Source organism: Eutrigla gurnardus (assembly GCF_963514095.1).
Source record: "Eutrigla gurnardus genome assembly, chromosome: 9".
Lineage (NCBI taxonomy): Eukaryota > Metazoa > Chordata > Actinopteri > Perciformes > Triglidae > Eutrigla > Eutrigla gurnardus.
In genome coordinates this window covers 26,682,302-26,696,127 of record NC_139923.1, presented here as the reverse complement: position 1 = coordinate 26,696,127, position 13,826 = coordinate 26,682,302, and the positions used below count along the sequence as shown (strand labels likewise).

The 13,826-nt window shown below is 40.2% G+C and overlaps 2 protein-coding genes and 2 pseudogenes across 4 annotated transcripts; 1 reads left to right on the top strand and 3 right to left on the bottom strand.

The window, feature by feature from the left end:
- The first annotated feature begins 1,041 nt into the window (after nt 1-1,041).
- On the top strand, nt 1,042-1,355 carry LOC311018404 (histone H4). The gene has a single exon (XM_084017349.1). The coding sequence runs from the start codon at nt 1,043-1,045 to the stop codon at nt 1,352-1,354; it is 312 nt and encodes a 103-aa protein (XP_083873475.1). The 5' UTR covers nt 1,042; the 3' UTR covers nt 1,355.
- Nucleotides 1,356-3,234: 1,879 nt separating this feature from the next.
- Nucleotides 3,235-3,849, bottom strand: LOC311017991 (histone H1 pseudogene; annotated as a pseudogene). The gene has a single exon. The product of its transcript is annotated as a histone H1 pseudogene (transcript).
- A 2,367-nt stretch (nt 3,850-6,216) lies between these two features.
- Nucleotides 6,217-6,528, bottom strand: LOC311017992 (histone H4; the record flags this gene model as incomplete). Its single annotated transcript, XM_084016705.1, has 1 exon — nt 6,217-6,528. One exon carries the CDS (start codon nt 6,526-6,528, stop codon nt 6,217-6,219), a length of 312 nt encoding a protein of 103 aa, XP_083872831.1.
- Nucleotides 6,529-12,078: 5,550 nt separating this feature from the next.
- LOC311018655 (histone H2B 1.2 pseudogene) lies at nt 12,079-12,510 on the bottom strand (annotated as a pseudogene). Its single transcript has one exon. The product of its transcript is annotated as a histone H2B 1.2 pseudogene (transcript).
- Between the last annotated feature and the right edge of the window lie 1,316 nt (nt 12,511-13,826).

Sequence of the window (13,826 nt, the reverse complement as noted above, 5' to 3'; positions counted from 1 at the left end):
CAAAATAACATTTACCCTTTACTTCCTCCATGATAAAGTCAATGCCTCTTATTTCCTTATTGGTTAAAACAAATACATATATGAACTGTATTTTAAACATATATTTAAAAGAAAGTTTGACCATCACTGACTGCTGGTTAATAATGACATGCTGTAGCCTACTGGTTGTCTCCATTTAATCGTGGAATTCAATGAGTGTGGAATGTCGACGACTCAACCGGTAAATAAATGAGCCAATAACCTCTCAAAGGCCTTCGATACAGTTGATCATGAACTGCTCTTAACCAAACTTCTCAATATCGGTTTTGATAAAATATCTTTTAAATGGTTCCATAGTTACCTCACAGACAGACAGCAATGCGTGACTATCGGAAATATTAAGTCGGACTTTATTCATATTAGGAAAGGTGTACCTCAAGGATCAATCCTTGGACCTGCTCTATTCTCCTTGTTCTCTGTCTTCATTATTCTGTGTCACTTTACTCTTCTGATATTTCAGATTTTCTTATGTATTTTTCAAATGTTTTGTGTTGTCCAAAAATGTTTTGTGTTTTTATCTCAGCTATATTGCAAATGAGATTGCTCCTCAATATATTCCCGAGTTTAAATAAAGGTTATAAATAAATAAATTAAAAAAAAATAAAAAAGTCAATGATTTTTGCTGTCACTGTGAATTTAGGACAAGGAGACAGCGGCTCAGTCAGTTGATGAACAATCAATCATCTCAAATACAGACATGACTGATCATTTCATATGTTTTGTTTAATTTGAACTCAAACTGACGAAGAGGGATGCAAAACCAGACTATATAATTGTATTTTACATAGAGGACAGCTGCCACTGATATTATACTGGACTGTAATCAAGAGACCGACTAATACTGTTGGCAGTAGGGGGCGCTAATATACCAACGAGTTCATTATCCACCGCCATAAAAATCTAAAGAAAGCTGTCCTGCCTCTCTTTCAATCACGTCCTCTGGCAGGATTTAAAAAGAAGGGAGACCAGCGGTCTGTATCATTGTCTACATTGACTAGTGAAAATGAGTGGAAGAGGCAAAGGCGGTAAGGGACTCGGTAAAGGAGGCGCCAAGCGTCACCGTAAAGTCCTCCGTGATAACATCCAGGGAATCACCAAGCCCGCTATCCGCCGTCTGGCTCGCCGTGGCGGAGTGAAGCGTATCTCCGGTCTGATCTACGAGGAGACCCGCGGCGTGTTGAAGGTCTTCCTGGAGAACGTTATCCGTGACGCCGTCACCTACACCGAGCACGCCAAGAGGAAGACCGTCACCGCCATGGATGTGGTCTACGCTCTGAAGAGGCAGGGACGCACCCTGTACGGCTTCGGTGGATAAACACGACCCGCTACTTAAATACTACAACGGCCCTTTTAAGGGCCAAACACTCATTCACCTTAAAGAGCTAATTTCCTGTTTATATATCTGTTTTTGAGGAAATTATTAGTGGCGCATGTTCTATGGGACGACATTCCAGATACTAGTGTTGCAATTGACCTGTTAAAGGATTCTGAATGTTTATTTATTCATTTCGGGCATGTCTGTTAAATCATCATCATCATCACACTTTGTTCAAATAATACAACACACATGGCCGAAAGGGAACGCGGGAGAAGCCGAGGCTTATCTGGTCCCGCCCCCATTACCCACCGGATAAAATCGTCATATTATCTTGTTTTTAGCATTTTCCATTTGACATAACATTTTCTTTTACTTGTGACATTTGACATAACATGTTACAGCAGTAGGTGGTACAGAGAGCTGTACTCCCTACTACGTACAACTGACATCGGACCATACAAGTTTCTCAGGTTCAACTTATTGTTTGGGTACAGAATGTTCATTAGTTATGCTCCCATCCCGACACAACACCATGTCTGCTTATTCGTGCCTCAGACCTTTTTCAACTCTCATGCAATAATCCGTACCGGTCAACGGTTGAATTTACATACTTTTTCTTGAAGACACTTAAGTGTTGCTGATTTTTTTTACTTCTTCTAACACATTCCATTGTCTAACACCTGTGACCGATAAGGAAAAGGATTTTAACGTAGTTCGTACCTTCCTTTGCCTGAAAATCATGTCCCCTCTGAGATTGTGTCTCTCTCTGTGTATGAAGAGTTTTTGCAGGTTCTGGGGGAGAGTTCTGTTTGATGCTTTGTACATCATTTGTACTGTGCGATCGTTTATTAAGTCATATAGTTTGAGTATTTTCGATTCGATAAATAACTGATAGGTGTGTGCCCTGTAGTTGGCGTAGTGTAAGATTCTCAAGGCTCTTTTTTGGAGAATTAACAAGGGCTGTGTGGAGCCTTTATATGTGTGTCCCCACACCTCTGCACAGTATTGCAGGTGCGGAGAGACTAGTGCGCAGTATAACAGATGAAGTGCTTTTTGGTTTAGTATTTTTTGTACTTTCCAAAGTATAGACACACTCCTGGCCAACTTCCTTTTTAATTGTGTTATGTGTGGCTTCCAACTTAACATGTCATCGATAATCACTCCCAGAACCTTATTCTCACGGACCCTCTCAATATTAACTCCGTTTACTTGAATGTTGGGACTGTTGTTGCAGCCTCTTTTCCCATATAGCATGTATTTAGTTTTCCCAAGATTTATTGATAATTTATTTATATTAAACCACACTTGAAGTTTAGCCATTTCCTGATTTACGGTTTCCACAAGTTGGTTCAAGTCACTCCCCGAACAGAAAATATTTGTGTCATCCGCGAATAATATTAATTTCAGAGTATTTGACACTTTGTATATATCATTTATGTATAGTATAAACAGCTTTGGACCCAGAACTGACCCCTGTGGGACCCCACAGACTATGTCCAAGCTAGTCGATGTGCTATCATTTATTTTGACATATTGGGATTTATTGTGTAGATAAATAGATGTACAGCAAGTCTAATGCAGAATAATAATTAATGAAATGGAAATAGTTGAAAATAAACAGGATAGTTATTTATGGACGGTGTGGTGGCCTTTAAAGTTGGGTTTATAGAAATAACCCCTGTGGCTGTAGCCGAGACATTTTATACTAGTAAATTATATATGGGTGTACTTGGAAATATATTCCTACATTCTAAGGTAGGATGTCTTAATGCTATGTAATGACAATAGAATAAGCAGGAAAACGCTCTTTATGGACGGTGTGGTGGCTCTTAAAAGAGCCTTTTTGTCGAGCGTTGGTCCATCAGACTGAGAACAGCTTACTTCTTCTTGGGTGCTGCTTTCTTCGCTTTGGGCTTGGCAACCCTCTTAGCGGGGGACTTCTTGGCTGCAGCGGCCTTTTTCACCACCTTCTTGGGGCTCTTGGTAGCTTTCTTGGGGCTCTTTGTGGCCTTCTTCGGGCTCTTAGCGGCGGGTTTCTTGGCAGCTACGGGCTTCTTCGCCTTCTTCGGGGATTTCTTAGCGACTGCCGGCTTCTTCGCTGCCGCCGCCTTGGGCTTCTTGGCCGCTGCGGGTTTCTTGGCTGCGGCCTTCTTGGGTTTAACAACGGCTTTCTTCTCCGGCTTCTCGGCGACCTTCTTGTTCATCTTGAAGGAGCCGGAGGCGCCGGTCCCCTTGGTCTGGACCAGAGTCTCCTTAGCGACCAGAGCCTTGATGGCGGTCTTGACGCGGGAGTTGTTCTTCTCCACATCGTAGCCTCCGGCAGCCAGAGCCTTCTTGACGGCGGCCAGAGACACGCCGCTCCGCTCCTTGGACGCGGCCACAGCTTTGACGATGAGGTCGGCGACGCCGGGACCAGCCGGCCTCGGCTTGGTCACCTTCTTCTTGGCGGCTTTTGCCGGCGCGACGGCTGGAGCTGGAGCTTCTTCTGTCATTTTCTATTAAAGTTGTGTTTCTACTAACGAGAACGAGAGTCTGACCGGAATATTGGATTCTCCGGAGCTGGGGGCTGGACTTAAACACACCATGAGAACCGTGGAGACTCAACCCGGCCCGTGGCTGCTCTGTGCGGTCTGAAAGTCGGCTCACTTGTGTTTCTCTTCACCGATAAAAGAGTGAAAACTAAACGTGGGAGAAGAGCTGAAGGCGGACAGTGAAGGGAGCCGATAGCAGACTTGTGTCTCTTCATATTAAAGTCATGTGGAGATCTGATGCTCTCTGCTTTTAGTTTGGGGAGCCTCCAAACCTCACCTACTCACCGCCATGAGCAGCACTCTTCACTGACTTTTCCCACTTCTTTCTCTTCTAAAATGATTAAAAATCAACCTGAGCTCCATCAAAACCTGTTTCCCAGCTGGTCCACATGTTTGTTCAGGGACTCGATGTAAAAACATCCATCTAACGTTGATTATTTTGTCATAAAGTGAAGTTATTCTGGGAGCAGCAAACACACTGATGCTGGTCGAGGCTTCTGGTGCAGTTTACTCAGACTTCCTATCAGAGCTGTTCATTTTGACTGTGAACATGTCCTCTCCTGATCAAAACCTTAATTATAAAGTTCATCATTCTACTGTTAATGGTTTAAAAAAAAAACACTGACTAATAAACAGCAGTGGCTTTGAATGCAGTATCACTGGTTCATAGAAACACATGTCGGTGCAGAATTCAAGGATTGGTTGTCATTATGAAACAGGGATGCAGCTGTAGTCCACTTATGATACACAAGAAAAACTAGACACATTTATTGAACAATAGCAATTATGTCAACATGTCAAACAGCAGCTATTTTATATATTATTTAAGTATTTTATGTATTATTATGTATGATTATAAATCACTGAAAACTTTTATGTTCACCATAGCCTTCTGCTAAATCTTTTAACGTTTGCATTGTTTTTTGTTATTGCAGATATGTTTTTATTCTCCTTGTCTTTCTGTAATGAATTTTAATTTTGCCTCAATATTCTATTATTTTTTTCACTTTATTGTATGACATGTTATGATGTGAAGCACACTCTGAGTCTGCCTTGTGTATGAAAGGTGCTATACGAATAAAGTTTTCTTGCCTTGCCTATTATATAGATATTCAAAGTCTGGACTTCCTTCAAAAATCTGAGCATCACAAAGATGTTTGTTTTAACTGAATAAATCAGGCTTTTTGTTGTTATAGAAACACAAAGGATTCAATTCCACATTATGTACTTTTCAATGGACACTTTGAAATGAAAACCTGTTGAGTCTACACTCTTCACTGTGTGGAATATCCCACATATTCATCTTATATTTTCACAGCAACTTCATTAACGCATCATCGAAACGTTCTTTGTGACCAAAATGTGTTGCAATTTTTTCCTCCTGAGTATTTTTGCTCAGAATCAGTGGAGGGAAGATTCTGACCCAGAATAGTCTAATAATCTTGAATGAACCAGACAAAATGAAACCTGATCCGTCAGCTTCATAATGTTAAAGCTATATATAATTTGTCAGGTATTAAGAACCAAAAGACATTTGTAGCTAGATTAAATCAGTTTTTATTGCTGCTGTGTGGAATTCTGTATATATTCTGGAAATGGTCTATTATATTCACTATACATTCTACTCTATTTAGCTTTCTTAACATAGTCTTAGTGTTAATATCTTTTTTATATTGTTCTTTTCATGTTAAAGCATGTTTATTATTGATTATCCTTATCTTCACTGTCTTGCTGTGATAACATTTAAAATTTTCTCACTGCAGGACGAATAAAATCTAATCTTATAATGGTAAATTAAAATAGTGGTTAGAGATTAGGTTAAAATTAGAGATGGGGGAAAGATGAGAGCCAAGGTAAGCATCAACATGAATAAGTATATGGAAATATGATAAAATATAAGACGACTAGATTATGATTATAAGTCAGAGTTTTACACAATTATATACAACCATCCAAGGCCATGGTCTGAATTTTTTATATATATATATATATATATATATATATATATATATAAACTGATGAGAGCTGTCACATCACTAAGATTATTCATTTTGTCCCAATTGATACTTAACAGATGGCCGTTTTCTGTGTCCAATTACATTATAACTCTGCAGCGTGAACATAGTTTCATAATACAACGCGTTTTACCACCTCATGTATATGCATATATAGTACAACATGTTTAAAATAAAGCCATACATACACCAGAATATCAAGTTATTCTGTACATTGCTTCATAAATCAGGAAAAAAAACGGAAATGAGCTCTTTAAGTGGAGTGTTTGGCCCTTAAAAGGGCCTTTGGTCTTGTTTAAGTAGCGGGTCGTGTTTATCCACCGAAGCCGTAGAGGGTGCGTCCCTGCCTCTTCAGAGCGTAGACCACATCCATGGCGGTGACGGTCTTCCTCTTGGCGTGCTCGGTGTAGGTGACGGCGTCACGGATGACGTTCTCCAGGAAGACCTTCAACACGCCGCGGGTCTCCTCGTAGATCAGACCGGAGATACGCTTCACTCCGCCACGGCGAGCCAGACGGCGGATAGCGGGCTTGGTGATTCCCTGGATGTTATCACGGAGGACTTTACGGTGACGCTTGGCGCCTCCTTTACCGAGTCCCTTACCGCCTTTGCCTCTTCCACTCATTTTCACTGGTCAAAGTAAATCAACTGAATGCCTTTCACAGCCAGGCTCCTCGCTTTATAACTCCTGCCTGAGGACGTGGTGGAAAACAGTGTATTACCGCATACTCGTTACGTCGCCACCAATGACGTTCTTGGAGAGATGGAGGACCTCCCACCACTCCAAACCCCCAGGATTCTGCCCCCGTCGGTGCCGGTGGACGACGGCACAGCACTTAGACGAACATGATCATTTGTAACTTTTGAACACAATATGCTGCCAAACATGATAGTTGGGGTCATCGATATGCTGCCAAACATGATAGTTGGGGTCATCGGACGTAAACCCACTATTATACTACGTAACACCAAACAACACAAAGGCAGTAACAACAGCGTAATACATGCGTTATAAAGATGATGATAACGACCAGTGTCGCACTTCCTCGTTAGTATAGTGGACAGTATCTCCGCCTGTCACGCGGAAGACCAGGGTTCGATTCCCCGACGGGGAGTATATTTATTGCCCAAGAAGCAACTCTGAACTCTGATTTATATTAGATGGATAGATTACTTAATTGTTTATCGCATTATAATTATATATCATTTATTTGTCATAGTGTTACAGACTGTGTCCATGTGTGGTGTAAGGAGAACGTCAGCGCTACACAGGTTCTCACTCTGGTTTACTCTTTAATATGGTATAAAAAGCAGCAGCACACAATGCAAGCGTTCGGGTCTCCGGCTTATAAGTTTCATTCTTTGCCATTAATGCAACATTCATACCATAACATGTGATCATATAGTGGGAATATTATGTTTGAAAAAGTTAGTGCGTCAGCAGTACAGGAGCATTAGCCTAGCATGACTGGTAGCAAGCTGGCGAGGAAGCTACAAGTCTTGCTAGCATTAGCTCATCATAAACCTTGTAACGTTCAGAATACATGCTCGTGTCGACCATCGCCAAAATGTCTAAAATGTTGAAAAAAAAAAAGTATTTCAACATTGCTCTGATACACCAAATACCAACCTCCAGCTTCGAAGATCAATTATTTACCGAGTCATGTACGCTGCTGCGGTCACGTGACGGTAGTTCAGTGATTGAAGGAACGCCTCTATGTTTCGACAGGTGCAATGGTTTGCAGTGTAATTAGTAAATTGGTTCAATTAACAAGCTCAAAATGCTTAAAAACCATGCAGAAACACAAGTTCTTTGAGGTGTTGAGAAGTCTTATGATATGTTGTGGAAACAAGGGTTAATGATCAAATTATATCAGATGGGAATAAAAGGAAAAATGTATAGTTGGATTAAAAACTTTTTAACGGATAGGTTGATAACAGTAAGAATAGGGAAAGAATATAGTAACAAGTATGTAGTGGAAAATGGAACTCCTCAAGGGAGTATAGTTAGTCCAGTACTGTTTTCAGTTATGATTAATGAAGTGTTTAGCAGTGTAGATAGGTCTATTGGAGTTGCATTATTTGCAGATGACGGAGTCATGTGGAAAAGGGGAAGGAATGTAGAGTTTATGGGTAGGAAAGTGCAAGAGGCAATAGGAAAAATAGAGTGTTGGGCACGGAGTGGGGCTTTAGATTTTCAATAGCAAAGACAAAAGTAGTATGTTTCACAAAAAAGAAAATTCAAGATCAGATTCAGCTTAAAATGTATGGAGAAAATTTAGAGAGGGTAGAATGTTTTAAATATCTGGGTATTTGGTTCGAAAAAAATCTTACTTGGAAAGTCCATATAGGAAAAATTATTGAAAAATGTAAAAAAGTACTGAATGTTGTTAGATGTCTGAGGGGTAAAGAGTGGGGAGCAAATAGAGTGTCACTGAAAACTGTTTACATTGGGCTAATCAGGGCAGTTCTTGACTATGGATGCACAATATACCAGTCTGCTTCAAGAACATTACTAAATAAACTAGACACAATTCAATATCAGGCATTGAGACTCTGCTGTGGAGCTATTGAAACAACCCCAGTGTCAGCCTTACAAGTAGAAATGAACGAAATGCCATTAGAAATGAGAAGAAACCAGATTTCACTTACATACTGGGCAAACTTAAAGGGCCATAAGGACAGTCACCCCACTCAGGACGTTTTTAAAAAATGCCAAGAAAAGGAAAAGAGACAGCTGAAGAGCTTTGGTTGGACGGTAGGAGATGCGGTAAAAGAAATAGGGATAGGGGAACTAGAGATAAGCCCCACTGTACTTTTTTCCACTGTTCCACCTTGGCTAATAGGGGAGATAGATGTAGATATACATATGTTAGAGAAGAAGAAAGGAAAAAGTATAAATAGGGATCAGGTAGATAGATATATAGAGGAACAATACTCATCATTTACTAAAATATACACAGACGCTTCAAAGACAATTAGTAACAAAGTAGGAGTAGCATTCATCATACCAGAGTTAAATATTATGTCAAGTAAAAGAATAAATGACAATTTATCAGTATATACGGGAGAAATTATAGCTATTCTGTTAGCTCTTGAGTGGGTAGAAAGAAATAGACCAAACAAAGTAATAATTGGATCAGATTCAAGCAGTGCATTAATCAGTCTCAAAAATATGAAATCAGAATCAAGACAAGATATTCTGGTAGAAATAGCTCAAAGTGTATTTAGAATTACCAAAGTAGGAGTAAAAGTGAAGTTCACTTGGATTCCAGCCCATATAGGTGTAGATGGAAATGAAATGGCAGACAAATATGCAAAAAACGCAACAAAAAAAGTAGAAGTTAATATGATAGTTAAATATAGTAAGGCAGAGGTTAAAAGCATAATCAAATTAGAAATGAAGAAGAAGTGGCAGGAGTGTTGGAACAAGGAAAACAAAGGTAGAATGTACTACAGTATCCAAAGGGAAGTAGGAAAGATGAGAGAAAATTGTCGAAATAAAAGATATAATATCAAGAATGAGATTTGGGCACACTGGACTTAATAATACAATGAAATTAATAGGGAAACATGAAACTGGCTTGTGTGAACACTGTAATCATACAGAAACTATTGAACATGTAATTATAGATTGTCCTAAGTACCAGTATCAAAGAAGGTTTCTAAAAGACAGACTGAGTAGGGAGCAAATTAAATTTAGTATTAAAGAGGTGTTACGACTGAACTCAGGGCATGTAGGATATAAAGCAATATTTGAGTATTTAGAAAAGACAGGACTCATTAAAAGAATATAAGTATTAAGGTATTATTAGTATGGTATATGTTTGATAACATAGTTATTTAGGATTTTTATTTTTTTATTTATTTATTTGTCTTGTTTGTTTGTTGTTGTTTTTTTGTTTTTTTTTGTATTTGGTTTGATTTATTTTAAGAAGAAGAAGAAGAAGAAGAAGAAGAAGAAGAAGAAGAAGAAGAAGAAGAAGAAGAAGAAGAAGAAGAAGAAGAAGAAGAAGAAGAAGAAGTTCTTTGAGGGTTTCTGTGTTAGGAGTTTGCAGCAAACATGGTCCTGAGTGTGAACCTCCAAAACTTCTATCATTTGCCATGTTTTGCCCACACTCTGAACTTGATTGTGAAGAAGGCAGTGGAAGAAACTCCACTGAATGAGATCTGCCTGAAGGCCAAAAAAATTGTTGGATTTTTCCGTTCCAGTTGCAAGGCCAGGGAGAAGCTAACAGAGGTGCAGACAGGTATGGGCAGGCCTGCCCTTTAACTCATTCAAGATGTTGAAACAAGATGGAATAGTACATATGACATGCTACAACGTTTATATGACGAAAGAGAGACCGTGGCTGCTTCCCTGTCCTGTCTGACTACAGACCAAGCACCTCTGAACAACTATGAATTTGAGGTCATTTCTGAGTGCTTGGATCTTCTTCGACCATTCAAATTGGCAACTGTGGAGCTGTCCGAGGAGGAAAAAGCACAAACATCACCTACACCATCGGCATCAACATCAGCAGCATCAACATCCATCAGCAGAGAGTTTGGGATCTGTTTGACAGTCGAGTGAACCAAACTCATATTGTGCAAAGTGCAACTTCGGATGCAACTGTGGAAGTGAAACATTATTTATTTAGCAGGCTCCAGCGTGTCCAGAACTCAGCTGCCAGGGTTCTAACCAACACCAAGTCCTGGCAGAATATCACTCCCATCCTCCAACAGCTTCACTGGTTGCCAGTCAAGTCACGCATCACCTACAAGATCCTTCTGCTCACCTACAAAGCTCCCCATGGACTCTCACCACAATACCTCAAAGATCTCCTCCACCCCTACACTCGGTCAAGCTCCCTGCGGTCCTCTGACAAGGACCTGCTGGCAATACCCCGCACAAGGTTGCGAACATTTGGGGATGTTCAAAAAGCACCTCAAAACATTTCTTCGCGCTAAGTCCTTTGATCCCTAACCCCCCCCCACACACACACACTTTTTGTGAAGCTACCTTGACTACTATGAAAGGCGCTATATAAGTCCAAGTTATTATTATTATTATTATTTAAGAGATCCTTTGAAATACTGGCAAGAGCGACGTGCCATCTTCCCTAATTTGTACCAACTGAGACATTTTTAAGTGTCCCTGCAACAAGTGTACCCTGTGAAAGGATTTTTTTTAAGTAGGGGAAGTGTTATCCAAAAAAAGAAACTCAGAAAAGATATTTTTCTCAGAAAATATTATTTTTGGATAAAAATCTTTGATAATTGTATTGAATACAACAACGTGTCATTTATTTATTTTTAATAATGTTTCTGTAACTCAGCCTGTATTCTACTTAAATTAAAGAAAACTAAGACTGGCTCATTTCATAGTGGCACATAATTAGTTTTCTTTGGCCAGAGCATGTAGTTCACAGAAGTGGCCACTAGAGGCCACTGTAGCGTCAGGTTTCATATTCGTTTCAAGGCTTCAACACATACTGAAACATCGCTTTGAACTGTTTCGAAGCTTCCCTTTGCCCATCACTACCCCTAACCAACATTCAACCCTTCATATCATTTAGATTCATCCGTTGGCTTAATCTGGGATGTTTTACAGTATGGGCGAGAATGAACAAAACACCTTAATGACCACACACAGTCGTTTCTAAACTGTTATTGCTGACATGGGATTGAAACGGTGTCTGGGCTTCAGTCGTGTTCTTAAAAAGGTCGCTATAGCTTCAGTTGTCCACCAGATGTCACCTTCACAAAGCATTGAATCTTTTTCAACACAATTGCTAGGAAAGCCTCAGTGCTTCATAAGGCTTCACTTGCCCACCACTAATATTTGTAATATTGGAGTGAAACGCATTTTCCTCTATGTCCGACACATTGCAGAATTGACAATAAAGCCGACTTTGACTCCATTCTTTCCATACCCTGCTTGTAAGACTTATGTCATAGTAAATAGTGAAGCCTGAACCAACTTTTTTTTAATATATATAAAATGAGATTGTATATTGAATATTGTATATTGAGTTCAGCAAACACCATTAATAGTGAGAGGAAATTGGATTGCACATGTTCACAGAACTTCAGCTGTCAATCAACAGTCACTATGCAAACAATAACTGATGCAGGCTAATGTGTTGTCCTATACTAATCTGTGGAATACAGAAATAAGGAAACGTCTTTAGAAGAAGTGTGTGGCTCTTAAAAGAGCCTTTGGGTTGTTGGTTCAACAGCAGTACGTTTACTTGGAGCTGGTGTACTTGGTGACGGCCTTGGTGCCCTCAGACACGGCGTGCTTAGCCAGCTCCCCGGGCAGCAGCAGGCGGACGGCGGTCTGGATCTCCCTGGAAGTGATGGTGGAGCGCTTGTTGTAGTGAGCCAGACGGGAGGCCTCACCGGCGATGCGTTCAAAGATGTCGCTCACGAAGGAGTTCATGATGCCCATGGCCTTGGAGGAGATGCCGGTGTCGGGGTGGACCTGCTTCATCACCTTGTACACGTAGATGGCGTAGCTCTCCTTCCTGGACTTTCTCCTCTTCTTGCCGGCCTTAGTGGCGGTCTTGGAGACGGCTTTCTTGGAGCCCTTCTTGGGCGCTTTGACGACTTGTTCTGTCGGCATGTTTGGCTGTAGAGACTTTTCCTGAAGCGGAGTGAGGAGACGAGGCACAGTCTGCTCTCTTTGTATCCGCTTGATGCAAATGTTACTGTGCTGTTGCTCTCACCGGATTGGTTGGATCCGACAAATCGCGCCCAGACCCCCGCGCGCCCCCGACAAAGCGCTCCCCCCAGAGCGTGATCTAGTTACTGATACTGAGTTATAAAACACGCGGGTTCAGATGAATCCACAGTGTGGGAATATCAAATAGAATCAAAAGGGTTTGGCTGGAATATGAATAGTATAGCAGAACAACACAGAATGTATAACAAGCACTGCTCTCAGTGGACCACACACAACCAGGCTCCTCATCCCATGTGCAATAAACTGTTATCTTACACAAGTGCAATATAAACATAACATCCCATGCTCTCCATCTCTGTCTATCATGTAAATATCTAGTCCATCCTGTATATATTCTGGAAATTGTCTATTATGTACATTATACATTCTACTTTATTTAACTTTCTTTACAAAGTCTTAGTGTTAATATCTTTTTATATTGTACTTTTTTTGTCAATGCATGTTTATTATTTATTATCCTTATTTTTCTACCGTCTTGCTGCTGTAACGCTGTAAATTTCCCCGCTGCAGGATAAATAAAGGACTATCTTATCTAATTAAAGCATTTAAATGTAGTCCTTCACTGGTTCTTAGTGTTGTTCGCCCATGGTTTCTCCCATCACCAAAGGTTAATAGTGAACTACTGATAAGAAAAAAAGAGTATCCAGATGAGCAACATTTTGCAGCATATTGCCAGGGATATTTAAAAACATAATTCTATGGATATTTTAAAATATATACTGATGGATCAAAAGTTTGCAAAATGGACATGGTGGTATTGGGATATATATTGGGATATATATCCCAGAATTTAATAAAAGAGAGGGGTATAGACTCAGTAATTTAGCCTAGATACAGGTCACTCCTCATGGGAAGATTTGATTATTGAAATTAAATATTTATTACTACAGCTTAGGAACCTTGGAATCAGTATTCAGTTTTTTTGGGTTCCAGCTTATAACATTGTGACTCCTAAAAACTCAAAGAGGATGCAGGACACCAACAAATAGGTTGCTTGACTTGCACTTTTTGTTTCCACTGTTTCTTTTCCACCTTAGACTTTAAATCTGGGAGTAACAGGTCAAATGCGGACCTGGGCCTCCTTGACATCAGCATTTCAGCCGGGGACAAGCCTGTAGAATGTGGAGTGATTCTGTAACTAAACATTCTGGACTAAAAATCTGGACACCTTTGCTTCCAAGCTCTCATTTCCTCCT

What these genes read in the sequence shown, in the direction of transcription:
- LOC311018404 (XM_084017349.1), top strand. Translation starts at nt 1,043, where the DNA reads ATGAGTGGAAGAGGCAAAGGCGGTAAGGGACTCGGTAAAGGAGGCGCC.